Source organism: Erythrolamprus reginae, chromosome 7 (genome assembly GCF_031021105.1).
Source record: "Erythrolamprus reginae isolate rEryReg1 chromosome 7, rEryReg1.hap1, whole genome shotgun sequence".
Classification (NCBI taxonomy): Eukaryota; Metazoa; Chordata; class Lepidosauria; order Squamata; family Dipsadidae; genus Erythrolamprus; species Erythrolamprus reginae.
In genome coordinates, this window is record NC_091956.1 from 78,362,603 (window position 1) to 78,380,267 (window position 17,665).

At 44.1% G+C, this 17,665-nt stretch overlaps 1 protein-coding gene across 1 annotated transcript; it reads left to right on the forward strand.

The window, feature by feature from the left end:
• Positions 1-14,134: 14,134 nt before the first annotated feature.
• Positions 14,135-16,279, forward strand: CXXC4 (CXXC finger protein 4). Its single transcript, XM_070756679.1, has 2 exons — positions 14,135-15,607; positions 15,692-16,279. The coding sequence occupies exons 1-2, from the start codon at positions 14,745-14,747 to the stop codon at positions 16,005-16,007; spliced, it is 1,179 nt and encodes a 392-aa protein (XP_070612780.1). The 5' UTR covers positions 14,135-14,744; the 3' UTR covers positions 16,008-16,279.
• The last annotated feature ends 1,386 nt before the right edge of the window (positions 16,280-17,665 follow it).

Below are 17,665 nucleotides of genomic sequence, written 5' to 3' on the forward strand. Positions count from 1 at the left end.
GTCCCGTCGACTAAACAATGTCATTTGGTGAGACCCAGGAGAAGAGCCTTCTCTGTGGCGGCCCCGACCCTCTGGAACCAGCTCCCCCCAGATATCAGAGTTGCCCCCACCCTCTTTGCCTTTTGCAAGCTCCTTAAAACCCACCTCTGTCGTCAGGCATGGGGGAATTGAATTTTTTTCCCTTCCCCCTAGGCTTATAGAATTTATACATGGTATGCTTGTTTGTATGATTGGTCTCTTAAATTGGGGTTTTTTAGATTACTTTTTAATATTAGATTTGTTACATTTTTTTCTTTATTGTTGTTAGCCGCCCCGAGTCTTCGGAGAGGGGCGGCATACAAATCTAATTAATAATAATAATAATAATAATAATAATAATAATAATAATAATAATAATAGCTCTGGCCATTTCCAGTGTGGTTTTTATGGATAGACAAAGGGCAACAAACAAGTTTATCTCAATCACATCTTTTTTTAAAATGCAAAACCAAAACTCAGCACCATTTGGTCTGGGATGACTTTGACCAGCAGCCAACTGTCTCTTGCTATGTTATTTTGTAAATAAGTAATGTTTGTGTAATGGTGGAATCTCTGTGGAATATATGGAACTGTTAAAAGGGAAAGGCAGTGATGAGTCATTTCAACAGGTCTTGGACAAGAGTTTACACAGCCCAAAGACTGAGCTGAGGTGTGAAAAAGAAACACCAAACAATTTTGTTTCAGAAGAGGCAGAAAACTTAGGACAGGCTTTCAAGACTGTTGTAAGCTTTTTGAAGTAGGCCAAGTCAAGAAAAAAGGCACCGTAGGGACTGAAGAATGCTATTTTGCTGTTTTTTTAAATTCTTTGTCCAATGTACAATACATATGAAAGAGAATAGACATTAAGTAATATATATAATGATAGAAAGTAAGAAAGAAGAGAAGTAGGAGGAAAGGAGAGAAAATGTATGATATATGAGATAAGGAAAGAAGATTGGACAGGGGGCGATAGGCACATCAGTGCACTTATGTACGCCCCTTACTGGCCTCTTAGGAACCTGGAGAGGTCAATCGTGGAGAGTCTAAGGGAGAAATGTTGGGGGCTGGGGGCTGACACCACTGAGTCTGGCAATGAGTTCCACGCTTCGACAGCTCTATTGTTAAAGTCATATTTTTTACAGTCAAGTTTGGAGCGGTTGATGTTAAGTTTGAATCTGTTGCATGCTCTTGTGTTGTTGCTGTTAAAGCTGAAGTAGTCGTTGACCGGAAGGACATTGCAGCATATGATCTTGTGGGCAATACTTAAATCGTGTTTTAGGCATCGCAGTTCTAAGCTTTCAAGATCCAGGATAGTTAGTCTATTTTTGTAAGGTATTCTGTTTTGAGTGGAGGAGTGAAGGGCTCTTCTGGTGAAGTACCTTTGGACGTTTTCGAGAGTGTTGATGTCTGAGATGTGGTGTGGGTTCCAGACAGATGAGCTGTATTCAAGAATGGGTCTGGCATAGGTTTTGTAGGCTCTAGTCAGTAGTGAGAGATTGCCAGAGCAGAAGCTACGTAGGATCAGGTTAACAACTCTGGAAGCCTTCTTGGCGATATTGTTGCAGTGGGCTTTAGTACTTAGGTCATTTGATATTAGTATTCCAAGGTCTTTTACTGAGTGTGGGTTGGCTGTGAGAATTTGTTTATTCAGTTCATAAGTGTGGTTTGAATTCTTTTTGCCAATGTGGAGGGTAGAGCATTTGTTGGTTGATATTTGAAGTTGCCAGGTGTTAGACAAAGTTGAGGTCTTTTTGGAGAGTGGGTGTGTTGTCTGTGGTGTTGAAAAGTTTCACATCATTGGCAAAAAGCACACAGTTGCTTGCGATATTATCACAGAGGTCATTGATGTATAGGATGGAAAGATTAGGACGTAGTACGCTGCCTTGGGGAACGCCGCTTTTGACAGGGACGGGGGAGGAAATGGCGCTTCCGATTTTGACAACTTGTTGCCTGTTTGACAGGAAAGCAGTAATCCAGTTGTGGAGGAGTCCTGAGATGCAAGATACAATAACAGAATCTTGAACTTACCTAGCGTCGCTACCTAGGTCACGCACACAAAGACGCTTCATAGCCTCTATGAACTGAAACTTGATCAAGGTTCCAAACTGCAGACAGAAATTTCAGATGTTAAGCAAACAAGTTCTCCCAGCTGAGAATATAGGTTAGCAAGATCAGCAAACTCAGCCCCTACCTTCCACATGGTTTTGATTTTGTACAAGAGGACCAAGAATGTGTATTATAGAATTTATTCCCGAGAACACAGTTTAGCAATGTCTTTGGGAAAGTAAACTTTGTTATTATGCATAAAATGTTATATGGAGATGTTGCATATAACAGTTCAAGGTTCAGTTTCATTCTTTTTTTCTTTTCATTCTATTCTTTTTCATCTGAGTGTCCTTTTGCTGAAAGGACCTCCCTTTACTTCAGAGGTCTCCAAACCTGGCAACTTTAAGACTTGTGGACTTCAACTCCCAGAATTCTCCAGCCAGCATTTTTAAATTGCTTTGGGTAGCTATGCTGGCTGGAGAATTCTGGGAGTTGAAGTCCACAAATTGTAAAGTTGCCAAGTTTGGAGACCCCTGCTTTACTTGCTTGGAAGATAGGGCAAAAGTATTGCTAGTTCTATGGTGTGATGGTTAGCACTCTGAACTTTGAATCCAGCGATACGGGTTCAAATCTTGGTGGAACCTCCTTTTTTAAAAAATTTTAATTTTTATTTATTTATTTTATTATTATTATTATTATTATTATTATTATTATTATTATTATTATTATGTCAGTACAACACAGCAAACGAGATCACTATGCTGGATTTCGTATTTCATCACCAGTCGGGCGCTTCCCAAGCACCTAGGACTGCGTGATGTAGCGGCGAATTATGTTTCCCGATCCCAGTAAAGCGGCCTTTTGCAATTGACAGATGGAGATTTTGTCAATTCCGATGGTTTTCAAATGTCCGCTGAGATCCTTTGGCACTGCGCCCAACGTGCCAAGTACCACTGGGACCACTTTCACTGGCTTATGCCAGAGTCGTTGCAGCTCGATTTTTAGATCTTCGTATTTCACTAATTTCTCTAGCTGCTTCTCCTCAATTCTGCTGTCTCCTGGGATTGCGATGTAGATGATCCATACTTTCTTTTTCTCCACGATCACAATGTCTGGTGTGTTATGCTTCAGAATTCGGTCAGTCTGAAGTCGGAAGTCCCACAGTAGTTTTGCTTGCTCATTTTCGACCACTTTTTCGGGCTTATGATCCCACCAGTTCTTTGCCACTGGGAAATGGTAGTTCCGGCACAAGTTCCAGTGGATCATCTGTGCCACAGCATCGTGTCTATGCTTGTAGTCAGTCTGTGTGATCTTTTTGCAGCAGCTGAGTATGTGATCGATTGTTTCATCTGTTTCTTTACAGAGTCTGCACTTTGGATCATCTGTTGATTTTTCAATTCTGGCTTTGACAGCATTTGTTCTAATGGCCTGTTCTTGTGCCACCAGTATTAGTCCTTCTGTCTCCTTTTTGAGTGTTCCACTTGTAAGCCATGACCAGGTCTTTTCTTCTTCTTCTTCTTCTTTTTCTTCTTCTTCTTCTTCTTCTTCTTCTTCTTCTTCTTATTATTATTATTATTATTATTATTATTATTATTATTATCATCATCATCATCATCATCATCATCATCATCATAATTTATTAATTATTTCCATGGGCACATCGGGATGGTTCCCTTTTGCCCCCAAAGAGCTGGAGGGTCCTTTTAATGCTTTATTTTTTCCCCACTAAGAAAGTATTAAAAGGACCCCAACCCCTTTTATTATATAAAGAAGCATGATGATGATGATGATAAATAAATAAATAAATAAAAATTAAACAGGCATGGGGGAATTGAGATCCTCTTTCCCCCTAGACCTTTACAATTCCATGCATGGTATGTATGTATGTATGTTTGGTTTTTATATTAATGGATTTTTAATCATTTCTAATACCAAATTACTATTGTACACTGTTTTATTGTCGCTGTTAGCCGCCCCGAGTCTCCGGAGAGGGGCGGCATACAAACAAACAAACAAACAAACAAACAAACAAACATAATAAAAGTCCCTTCTTTACATTTCCTTCCTTCCTTCCTTCCTTCTCTCCCTCCCTCACTCTGACTTTGCTTAGCCATCTAGGTGTTGCCTCTTATAAGTCTGAACTTTGATGGCATAACTTGGGCTTTCAGGATTGTTTCTCAGTCACCTTCTGCCTTTATTCCTACCCCTTTTTTGGGGGGACGATAACACCACAGATGAAAATCAAGTTTGGTAGTATAATTTCAGGAGGTTGGAGGGCTGCCAACAGAGTAATGATGGTCTGCTGACTCCTGATTAAAAGCAAACAAAGCCCAGCCCAGCTAGAATTGCAGGAAAGTGGGCTATAACTTGTAGGAATAAATACATTACTCAAAATGTAGGGCAGAAGTAGAGTGATAGGGAAGAAAGGATGAATTGGAGATGGCTCTGCTAAAAGCGAAGCTGACAACCATTGCAGAATGAAGAGATGGCTCTTCCTAATTCCTCTCCAGATAAAGAGAGAACTTGAGATCTCCCATATGTGTTTCAGACAGTTGCTTCTTGCAAGGAGATTACAAGACAATGGTTTCCAGCGGGTTTAGAACACTGAGAGACAAGGGCAAGCAGCTCAAATGGCAATCAGCATTTTTATGCACACTGGGTTTGCTTATTTCCCTTTATAATCACTTCTGAAAATTGCTTGTTAATGGCTTTTCAGCTACTGGGAATCTTTGGGTCAACAGGTTTTACAGCACCAGGTGTGTTTCCTTTAAATTTTGGCCAAATAACTTTTACATATTTTTAAAAAGTTTTTTTTAATAAAAACAAAACACCAAAAGGGTGATTAGAAAGTTGATATTGGATAGTTACAAATGGGCAGATAGATTTGAAATAAGAGTATTAAGAAATAAGAGTATTAAATATAAAAATCCTTCCAATGGGAAAATCCTTTTTGTTTCAAATCTTAAAAAAAAAGATAGATGGGACTTTGAAAGATGGACACTACAGGGATAAAAAAGGAACTAAATATTACAATTAAAAGAGTACATTTAACATTGACTAAGTGGTACATAATGGAGGAAAATACTTTAAATATTAGACATACTAAGGGTATTTGGAATAATGAACCAAGAAGTTAATTTTAAAAGCATCTGTCATTGTGGATAGATTGTGTTCAAAAAATATTAAGGAAAAGAACAAGATATATCAGACAAGACAGACCGATTTGAAAAGTGGATTTAAAAATTGTAGTGTATAATAAGGATATGGAAAAAAATGTTAGACTGCATATAAAAATGAAACCAGCTTGATGTCTTAATAAATTAAAAGGATATACAAATAACAAACTAAAAGAGTGACCTGGATAATTTTCCTATAATGGATTTACAAAAGAGACCTATTCAAGCTTTTAAGAATTTTATGAAAAGGTACAAAAGAAAAAATGAATAGAAATCAAAGTCTACGACATTATTTGAAGGACATACATGAAAGGACATTAGTTGAAGGGATGAAAAATCAAGATAGTTAAAAGGAAGGAATATAAAGTTTATTTATTTGATCAAAGTTAATATAGATAGGTTGCTATCTCTGGTGACTCTTAATGGACTTTGCTAATCAGGGTGAGGCTCTACAGATTTGTTTACAGGTAAGAGATTACATACGGGGATAAAGAGAACATTTGTTATATTTTAAGAAATGAGAAGTTACTATAATTGTTTATCTTTGTTATGATGATGGAAAAAGTAATTTCTTTACCTATCTATTTTTACAATACTTTCTATTTTTAGCTTATATTCATTTTTATCTTTTTAATTCTAATGTTTAATAAAATTACTATTAAAATAATGTGGGGTACCTCAGGGGTCGGTCCTCTCCCCCCTGCTATTTAATACCTACATGAAACCACTGGGTGAGATCATCCAAGGGCATGGGGTGAGGTATCATCAATATGCCGATGATACCCAGTTATACATCGCCACCCCATGTCCAGTCAACGAAGCAGTGGAAGTGATGTGCCGGTGCCTGGAGGCTGTTGGGGCATGGATGGGTGTCAACAAACTGAAACTCAACCCAGACAAGACGGAGTGGCTGTGGGTCTTGCCTCCCAAGGACAATTCCATCTGTCCGTCCATTACCCTGGGGGGAGAATCATTGACCCCCCCAGAGAGGGTTTGCAACTTGGGCGTCCTCCTCGATCCACAGCTCACATTAGAGAAACACCTTTCAGCTGTGGGGAGGAGTGCGTTCGCCCAGGTTCGCCTGGTGCACCAGTTGCGACCCTATTTGGACCAGGAGTCACTGCTCACAGTCACTCATGCCCTCATCACCTCGAGGCTCGACTACTGTAACGCTCTCTACATGGGGCTACCTTTGAAAAGTGTTCGGAAACTTCAGATTGTGCAGAATGCAGCTGCGAGAGCAATCATGGGCTTTCCCAAATATGCCCATGTCACACCAACACTCCGTAGTCTGCATTGGTTGCCGATCAGTTTCCGGTCACAATTCAAAGTGTTGGTTATTACCTATAAAGCCCTTCATGGCACCGGGCCAGATTACCTCAGGGACCACCTTCTGCCACACGAATCCCAGTGACCAGTTAGGGGGTCTTCTCCGGGTCCCGTCAACCAAACAATGTCGTTTGGAAGACCCAGGGGAAGAGCCTTCTCTGTGGTGGCCTCGGCCCTCTGGAACCAACTCCCCGCAGAAATTAGAATTGCCCCCACCCTCCTTGCCTTTCGTAAGCTGCTTAAAACCCACCTCTGCCACCAGGCATGGGGGAATTGAGATACACTCTCCCCCTAGGCCTTTAAAATTTTATGCATGGTATGATTGCTTTTTATATAATGGGTTTTAACTGTTTTTTAGTATTGGATTATATGTTTTTGTTACTGTTGTTAGCTGCCACGAGTCTGCGGAGAGGGACGGCATACAAATCCAATAAATAATAATAATAATAATAATAATAATAATAATAATAATAATAATAATAATGTGCAGTAGAAGTAAAATGAGACCTAGAACAGAGCATAAAAACGTTTTCCTCATTAAAGATAAGATCTTAAAGATCAATCCACCAGCTGAGATAGTGAAAGCACAACAGTGTGTAACTTATCTTCTCACCTTCCTGCCTGATTTCTGTACTTTATTGTGAAAGAATGGACAACCTTTTGACTGTTTGTTGATTAACATCTCAAAAGGCAAATAAAATAGCTTCAGTATATTAAATACCCGAAGTCTGAGTAATCATGGAGGACTTTAAAAGTAATTGGTAAGGTCTGCAGAATTGCACTTCTCCTAATGAAATCTGGCCAAGAGAAATGTATGTGTCTGGCAAAGGAAGATAATGAGACAATGATAGAGAATAGGGTGAGAAATGACAAGTCTTGGAAGGCAGGTTTAATGGGGGGTTATGAGAAAGGATTTCAGGAGAAAGATGGAAGAGTGGAGTTGGGGGCTAGAACAAGCTGAGGAAGGAAGCAGATGCAGTGATACCTCGTCTTACGAACTTAATGGGTTCCGGGATGAGGTTCGTAAGGTGAAAAGTTTGTAAGACGAAATAATGTTTCCCATAAGAATCTATGGAAAAGCGATTAATGCATGCAAGCCCAAAATTCACCCCTTTTGCCCGTCGAAGTGTCCGTTTTTGTGCTGCTGGGATTCCTTTGAGGCCCCCCTCCATGGGAAACCCCACCTCTGGACTTCGGTGTTTTTGCAATGCTGCAATTTCGCTGAGGCTTCCCTCACTGGGAAACCCCACCTCGGGACTTCCGTTGCCAGCAAAGCACCTGTTTTTGCGATGCTGGGATTCCCCTGCTGGGATTCCCCTGCAGCATCGCAAAAACGCGGAAGTCCGGAGGTGGGGTTTCCCATGGAGGGGAGCCTCAGGAGAATCCCAGCAGCGCAAAGACGGGTGCTTCGCTGGCCACGGAAAGTCCAGATGTGGGTTTTCCCAATGAGGGGAGCCTTCGCCTGGTAATGGAAGTCCGGAGGTGGGGCATCCCAGCGGTGGCGGCGGGTTCGTAAGTTGAAAATAGTTTGGAAGAAGAGGCAAAAAAATCTTAAACCCCGGGTTCGTATCTCGAAAAGTTTGTATGACAAGGGGCTCATAAGCCGAGGTATCACTGTAATTTTATATGAGAAACATGGCCAATATACATCTAAATGTCTTCAGGACAGTTTCATTTTGAAAACTAGAAATGAAAAGAAAACTTACAGTATTTGGAAAGAAAATATAACCAGGTTATATATAACTAGACTATCTTCGGGACTGTCTTTTGCCACATATCTCACAGAGACTAATAAAATCTCACGGGGTTAGCCTTCTCCGGGTCCCGTCGACTAAACAGTGCAGGTTGGCGGGGGTGCAGGGGAGGGTCTTCTCTGTGGCTGCCCCAGTTCTATGGAACCAACTCCCCCCACCCCGATGCCTGTACTTCTCCCACACTGTTGGCCTTCAGAAAGACTACAAAGACCTGTCTTTGCCAGCAGGCCTGGGCGCCATGAATTTACATCTTTCATGGCCAAATTGTATTGAATGATATGTTGTGTTGATTGGATTGCTCAGTTGTGAGTTTTTACTGGGGTTATTCTTTTAATTTATATTGGACTTTTTTTTCCTTTTAAAATATTTTTTATTAATTTTCCACTTTTAATAAAGAAGACACAATAGTAAGTAGAGAAGAAAATCAAAGAAAATTAAATTAATAGTCGTGTATACAGATATGAGCATTATATTAGCATTAAAGTAACCATATTTATATTATATTAATTATACACCAGATTATAATTTGTCTCAAGTATATACATTAGTACAGTACATGCTTTTTTTCCATTAACAAATTAATTTCAATGCAGGCCATATTGCCCCCCCCCCCCCAATTGTAAAGTCTAGATTTTATTTATTATATACTTCAAAGTCTTTTAAAAAGTAAAAATACACAAATTAACATTATTAAAACAACTATAAAGCAAATCTAAACTACCTATACTTTTCTTTATCTTAACGTATATTTTATCGTCGTACTATATATTTTCCCAAGTAATCCTTTATGATTATATGTTACTGCCTTGCTTCAATATGAACATCTGTCATCTATCCATTGACTTTCGTTACTATGTGACTTCTTTTTATTGTGAACTGTAATTTTATATTTTATTGTAAACTGCCCTGAGTGTTTCCGGATTGGGTGGCAGAGAAGTCAAATAAATAAATAATAAATAAATAAATAAATAAATAAATAAATACAGACAGACAGACAGACAGACAGACAGACAGACAGACAGACAAACAAAAACAAATGTTGTATTATATTGTGCTTTATATTGTTATAACCTGCCCTGAGTCTTATGGATTGGGTGGCATAGAAGTCAAATTAATAAATAAATAAGGAGAGAATAAGAAATAGATGAATCCTAGAATCTTGAGTCTTAGAAGGTTTTACAACAGGGGGGGGCAAGATTAAGAGCATAATTTTGGGATAGCACCTCAAGAGCATCATCTTCCTGTAGTGAAGGCAACTCGCTTGAAGGCTGGGAATTAAAATAAGTTGTCAATGGAGGTCCATGGGAATCTGAAAACCCAAATCTGAACCCCCCAGGTGAAAGTTCAAGCCCTTGTCCCCACACCCACAAGTTCATCACATTCTCCAATCTCCAGGTGCCATGCTGGCTGATTCCACCCAAATTATTATTATTATTATTATTATTATTATTATTATTATTATTATTATTATTATTATTATTATTATTATATATCACTGGCCTAATAAACTTGGCTACTTTTTGTCTTGGCAAGGGGTCACTATCACCTCCCCAAACTTTCGCTTCCCATTAAAGTCGCCGCGAGACGCCTTGGCGTTTCAGGACGGCCGCGACATTTTTTTAATCCTTCGTTAGACGAATGACGGCGACCAAATCAACAAACGAAAACTCCTGTTTCGCGTTTAAGGTATAGCGCTTCGGGTGCCATGCACCGCAGGAGAGAATCGGACGTCTCCAAATGCGCCTTTGGCACAAAGCGCACGCCGGAGAATCTCCCCTTTTCCCCCGCTCCCTTTTTCCCTCCGCCGCCTGGAATTCGGGGGATTGTCGAGAGCTTCTTCGGCAGAAGAGGACTCCACGCTCCGGCCCCTCCTGGGTCTAGGGAAGAGGCGCCGCTTCTCCTTTCCCGAAGGGCCCCCCGAGCAAACAGTTGCGCGCAGAGCGAGGCGAAGGGGGCGCTCGCCGAAAGCATCCTTCGCGGAGCTTTGGGGACCTCCCCGCTCCCTGGGGTCGGAGGCGGGTACGTGTGTGGGGGTTTCTCGCCTCTCTCTCCCCCGCCTAAGTCTTCCCTGGGCAGCCAGCCGACAAGAGCCCACCCTTTCCCCCTCCTCCTCCCCGCCTTCCCGTGCGCTCTCTGGCACGCACGCACGGGAGGGAAGAAGTGAATGGGGGAATCAAGAGGCTGGAGTGCGCGGCAAGTGGCTGCTCCTTACAAATGAGCCTCCAGGCAGCTTTATCTCCCCCCACCACCCGCCTTCCGACAGGGGAGGGGCGGCGAAACGAGGCCGCTCGCTGCGTCGGAGGAGGAGGGGATTTGTGGAAGGAGGGGAGGGTAAGAGGAGCGGTGGCCCGTGCGCGCCTCTTGTTCCCGGTGTGATTTGCAAGCCAATCATCAGTAGGTTGTCCACAGTCCCCGCATCCTCCTCACCACCTCGGCGCTGCGCAGCCTTCTCGCTCCTCGTCCTTCCCCTCCGCCCTCCTCGCTTCCTTCCCCTCCTCCCTGCAACCACACACACACACAAACGCAGGCACGCAACAAACAGCGAGGGGGAGAGCCAGTCCATCCCCCCCTTCTTTCCCCCGGCTGCCACCCTCCCTCCATCTCACACAGCGACAGGAGAGACGGACGGGAGCGCTGCTGCGCGCCGGGGGAAGAGACCACCGAGCACCGCCGCCACCGCCAAGCGCTCCCCCACACATTCATGCGCACACACATTCACACATTCGGTGCCTCCTCTCCCCTCTCCCCCTTCCCTCCTCCTTTCTCTGCAACCAGGAGAGGGGGGAAAAAGAGGCACTTACAGGTATTTGCTTAGTGGATCGGAGTCTTTATTTCTTTTCCCCCAACCGAGCCTCCCCATCCCCCCCCCAGCCCGCATCACCGCCTTTGTACAGTTTGTTTACAAGTACCAAAGTTGTAATTGAGGAGCGGCCAAAGAAAGACACCTCGGGATATATATATATTTTTTCCGCTTTTCTCTGTGGTTTTTTTTCTCCCTATTTTTTTTCACCTTCTCCTTTGTGCCAAGGGAGCGATGCGCAACTAAAAAAATAAAGACAAGACAGGCGGGTTAAAACGTCTGCAAATCCAAGCCCCCCCCAGTTCCCCCCCCAAAAATACAGAGACTGGGTAAGTGATTGTTTTTGGTTCTTTCTTTCTTCCTTTCTCTCTTCTCCCTTCCCCCCTTCCTCTTCCCATGCGCGCTCTTTCGCTCCCTCTTTTTTTTTGGACCGCTGGGGTTGTTAAAGTAGATGAATGCTAAGCTTCAGCAATAAAAGGCGCTGCTCTATTAATTTATTAATTAATCTGCACCAGCCCCTCCTCCTGAATGTTAAATAGGACCTTTGATCTCTCTCTTGTCTGGAGCAGGACAGAAAAGCAATCTTGAACGGGAATGGGGCGCGTCGGTTTTAAACAGTGAGAAAACCGTGGATTCTTGAGCCGCTTTTAATTTTCTTTATTATTTTTTTTTAAAAAAATCTGGCTATAGTTTTAATATTGGGGGGAGAAAAAAATCGACAGCAGCGTTTTAAGACTTCTCTGGCGCTCCAGAGATCACATCGATTAAACAATAATGACATGGTTGGTGGCACCATTATATCTCCCACCACCACCCTCGTTTCGGGTAGCCATAAATCTTGCAAGGAGATTTGAGGTGGGGGGGGGGGAGAAGAAATTGTAGGAAAGGGGTTTATGGAAGCAGAGCCCCTTTTAAGGTTGTGGAAAAATAGGGCATGAAGGTGCAGTCTCTATAGCCTCCCTTCCTCCTTTTATACTCAACGTAAGAACCTTTTAGCAAAGGAGCCCTCAACCAAAAAAGCAACTTCTAGTGGCTATAGTATTTTTTAAAATGATTTTTTAAAAAAGTATTCTATTATGCATGACCTGCAATTGTATGTGTGTGTGTGTGGAGGGGGGGAGAGATGGTAATTTTTGCCACCAAATCCCTCCGGGGAGCAATGGTGCCCCTTCCCTCCCCTTCCCTTTCTCCTGCTGTGAAAATGCAAAGGTGGCCTTGTTCTCATTAAAAGCTTTTAGCATTCAAGGGTGCAGATTGACCTCCTACCTAGTCTAACAAGAGGGAGGTGTGTTTTCTTACCTTGGCTTTCCTTTCCTCTTGATTAGTTTTCCCAACCATGGGGAGAGGGGGGGGGGTTATAGTAAGGCTGAGCTAGATGTCAGAGTGCTTTTTGTAACTAGTAGGTTGGGCTAGAAATAGTTCATTGGTCTAATTATGATAGCAATTAGTATAATTGATAAGTACTTTTCACCTGTAGGAATGGTGTGAAAACTGTTTTTAGGCCCTCCAGACTTTACAATACTGTAATAATATCCATATCTACAGTATATTTTAAAAAATGAATATATATAGTATTCAACTTGGGTTAATTCCTTTCCTTTCTAAATATTGCAAATCTGCAAACTAAAATCCTCCCAACAATTATTTTAAGTATGACTTGGGAGTGATAAACACTGCAATAGCTTCCAGCTTTTATAGATTGTTTATATTGAACTGAACAGCCTTCAAAAACCTTAAGAATAGCTCTTCCAGTCTCTATAATGTGCATATTATTTTAAATGAACATAAAACATGGGTTTTATGCCACCTTGATTGATAAATTAACTGGTAAATTATTTAAACCTGATGGGTTCACACCACACATTTTTTAAAAAAAGTAATCAAGATTTAAGCTAACCAAACTTTGCTAACCCTGTTTAAATGTGTCATAGACATACAAATTTATTTGTCACCTACATGCACAGGTATGGATGGACCTGTGCTGAGAACAGAGAGGCTGTTGTGTCTGCAATCTTCCTGACTGGAGATTTAAACCTGTTTTATAGAATGGATCAGGGTTCTATAAAAGGCTTGAGACTGGCCCTGGGGAAATGGTTTTCCTCTCTATTCCCTGGCCCTTAATTTCTGGTTTAAGAAGGGCATCCACCTTGGGCAAGAGCACTGCCTTTTGAGATGCTTAACACCTGGATCCAGACCCAAAAAGGACAAAGTGGCAGGAAATAATAGATCTCCCCAGCTTCCAATCAAATCACCTAACCCCCAAAACTTCACTGTTAGACTATCTACTGTTGATCTCTCCAGAGGTCAATAAGGGCCGTGCATAAGTGCACCAGAGTGCCTTCTGTCCCCTGTCCTAATGTTTCTTTCTTACTAGTATCATGTATATAAATATCATATCTGTGTATACCACCAATAGGTATGTGACAAACCAAACCAATAAGAATAAATGAAATAAATCAAGATTTGTGCAGCTAGATCCCACCGAGGCAGGACCCAGGGGAGCCTTGCCACACTTTGTGTTATTTTAAACCCCTGGAGCAGTGTTTCCCAACCTTGGCCACTTGAAGGGACTTCAACTCCCAGAATTCCCCAGCCAGCATTCGCTGGCTGGGGAATTCTGGGAGTTGAAGTCCAGAAATCTTCAAGTGGCCAAGGTTGGGAAACACTGCCCCGAGAATGGATAACTCCTTTTAACCTTCTCCTGTACTATTTGATTAATAATAATAATAATAATAATAATAATAATAATAATAATAATAATAATATAATAAATAATGATGATAATAATAATAATAATGATAATAATAATTTATTAGATTTGTATGCCGCCCCTCTCCGAGGACTTCCTCCTCCTCATCTTCCTTGTTCCCTAACCTTCCCTAAGGTTGCCAGATGTTGGAGAGAGGACACGGAGCCTTTCGCTCTCCCCCCATCCTTTGCATGCGTTTAGCCCTCCAATTGCCCTTTCTCCCTTGGCATTTGTGGGCCCTTCCCTTCCCCTCCCCTCTTCTCAGCTATTAGAGAGAGAGAAAAGGGGGAGGAGGAGGAGGAGGCTGCGGTGGCCGGATCATGTCTTTATTGATTGTTATGCAAATGAGTTGCCCTGACTGATGGACGCCTCTCTCCCTTTAGCGTGTCTTGTGGGTCTCGAACCAAAACAAAAGCGCACACCAACGCAGCGGGTTCCCCGCCCTCTCGCCGGCCTTCCTCTCCTCCTCCTCCTCCCACTCCCACCCTTCTCTCCCGCTCCGCTTTGGCGTAGAATCTTTTTTTTCCCGAAACGCCTCTCTTTATTTCCAGTGGCGACGGCGCAAAGCTCCCCCCCCCCGCGGGGCCTGAGGATGCCGAGGAAGAGCCGGCTGCTGCCTGAGACTTCGCCGCCGGGAGAGATGCCCCCGCAAGAGGATTAGAGGATACCGCTTCCCCCCCTTCCCTTCCCCTCCTCCCTCGGGCCCCTCCGCCCCCGCCTCGGCCCCCCCGACGGCTCCAGTGGCCCTCCTCCCGGCCCTGCCCTTCCCTCCCCTGGCCCTCCCCGGCCCCCCCTTCCTCTCCCCTCCCTCCTCGTCCTCCCCTTTCCCTCACGCCCTGTTGCCCCAAGCCCACCCGCACCCCTTGGGCGCCATGAACACCAACGTGTGTGTAGAGACGGGGCCCAACCCGGAGGCGCCGGGGCTGCCCAAGGAGAACCACCTGCCCGACGGCGCCCTCAACAGCCTTGTGGATTACAACTCGGAGATGGAGCGCTACCGCTCCTTCGCCACCTTCTACAAGACCAACGGCGGCGCCTTCCCTCAGGCGGCCAAGATCGCCCGCATCACCACCCCCATCTTCCCCGCCACCGCAGCCGCCGCCGCCGCAGCCCGCATCGGCATGTCCCCTTGGAACTGCGACACGGCCACGGCGGCCGCCGCCACCGCCATGCTGTGGGGCAGCGGCGCGGGAGGCGGCGGCGCGGGCGTCGGAGGGCCTAACCCGGCGGCGGGCGGCGCGGCCCGGAAAGCAGCCGCCGCCGCCGTCTCGTCGGTCGCAGCGCCGCCGCCGCCGTCGGCAGCTTCCTCGCCCGCCTCTTCTCTGCACGCCGCCGTCAGAAGCGGCGGGAGTTTGCACCACCGGAACGACTCCCAGCGGCTCGGCAAGCCTGGCTGCCCGCCAGCCGAGCAGGCCGCCTCCTCGTTGCAAATGGCCAATAATAATTTCCTCTCCACTTTAGCCCCCGAACACTGCAGGCCGCTGGCCGGGGATTGCATGAACAAGCTGAAATGCGGCGCCGTCGCCGAAGCGGAGATCATGAACCTCCCCGAGCGCGTGGGGACTTTTTCCGCCATCCCGGCTTTAGGGGGCCTCTCGTTACCGCCCGGGGTCATCGTCATGACAGCCCTGCACTCCCCCGCGGCGGCCTCGGCGGCCGTCACAGACAGCGCGTTTCAAATTGCCAATCTGGCGGACTGCCCGCAGAGCCATTCCTCCGCCTCTTCGTCGTCCTCCTCCTTGGGAGCCGCCGGAGGAGGCGGCGGCGGCGGCGGTGGAGGAGGAGGGGGCGGCAATGGTGGTGGCGGCGCGGGAGGAGGAGGAGGGGGCGGCGGCGGCAACCCGGCCAAGAAGAAGCGGAAAAGGTGCGGGGTCTGCGTTCCTTGCAAGAGGCTCATCAACTGCGGCGTCTGCAGCAGCTGCAGGAACCGCAAAACGGGACACCAGATCTGCAAGTTTAGGAAATGCGAGGAGCTAAAGAAAAAACCTGGCACTTCGCTAGAGGTCAGAGGCGACGATTTCTTTCTCCCCAGCCTCCCGCCGTCCCTGGTGAACCCCCTGCCCCCGCCGCTCCAGTGCTTCTTGTCTAGTTTCAAGATGCAGCACCCCTTTTCCGAAGCCTCCTTCAGGTTGTGAGGGGGAGAAAGGAGGGGAGACTCTCCCGCCATTTTTTCGGGCCCCTCCCCTTCCCTCCTCACTTGATTCGCCTCTCTCCGTTGTATTGTGCACAAAACATAAGCCACACGGCCTCACAGCCTGAGGCGGGGGGCGGGAGAGATGGGGTTGGGTTGGGCTGCTCTCTGGACCCATTTTTGTGAGGAAAAGGAGTGAGGGGGGCAGGCCCTCTGCAATAAAAACCTGGCCCGGGGCTTTGGGGTGTTTTGTTTTGGGGTCCCTATAGGCAGGAATACCCAGAATGTTTGTGGAAAGGAGGGGAGGGGGGGAACCGCCACAAAATCGCTCAATTCCCGAGGGGATTTTTTTTCTCCACAGTGTTTCCCAACCTTGGCCACTTGAAGATATTTGGACTTCAACTCCCAGAATTCCCCAGCCAGCGAATGCTGGCTGGGGAATTCTGGGAGTTGAAGTCCAGATGCCTTCAAGTCCTGGGAAACACTGCTTTATAATCATCACACCAAGATTTTTTCTACTTTTTTTTTTTTAACGCACATTCCCAAGTTGTATATTACAAGTGAATGGATTGGAATCGATGGTCTATATATTTTTATCTTATTACTTCAAGGCGTGTTGTTTGGTGACCTGTAAACTATTTTTAATTCATGTGAAAGTAATGGTGAAGGGCAATTTTTTTTAAAAAAAGTCCAAATGCTTTGGTAAGTCCTGAAACTTTTAAAGTTCTGAAATAACTTTTGGCGGTAGAGTGGATCCTTTCCTTCCTTATTTGCTGTGTAGATTTTTTGCCTTCCCCCCTCCTGAAAATTAGGGAGTTTACTTTTCTAAAGTTGATTCACATCCTAAAATGGTCCTACATTCATCTAAACTGAAGAACTAGGCAATTTGGGGGGGTTGGTTGGGGGTTTGTTTGTTTTTTGGATAATTTATTACAAGAAAACAAATGATGGGGAAGAAGTTAGATAAGTACAGTATACCAAAAGTAATACTTTAGATCGTGATACATCCTTACCAAAAATAGCCCTTTGTAGTATATTTTACAATCTGATAAAGGAATATGAGAGTTGGTGCTTGAAATTTATATGCATTTATTTTATATGCATTTATTTTTTAAAAACTCAGAATTGGCAATGTATCATAGATCAGAAAAGGTCTTCAAGTTTAGTAGACTTTAAAAAAGTGAAAAAGGGGATTCCGGATTTTCAGTTCACGTATTTAGTTTAGCAGTCAAAGAAAAAAAAACATGTAAAATGATTAATAGCATTATTTTTAGATGGAAAAAAAGAGAGGAAAGAGTTGTAATGATTTAAACCGTGTGATTATTATAACTATAGTATTACCAGGTAGATGAACTAGAACACATCAGATCTAGTGTATTTGATTGGAGAAATAAAGTTCCTTATGGAACTTTAAGATGTAAGATGAAATTAGCAACTCAGAGTTGCAACTGTTATTAGCAGGAGTTAACTTATACATTGTTTTTAAATATTTGTGTTAATGTTGCTACTAAGTTCAACATTTCATTTAGAAAAAAAATAGGGAGGGAAAGGAAAGCACTTGAGTGATACTATTTTTTCTTCTTCCCTTGCAAAATTGAACTATCCTTTTGGAAAGTTGAATAACTTTTCCCTGATATATTTTCCAAAACTGCTTATTGTGCA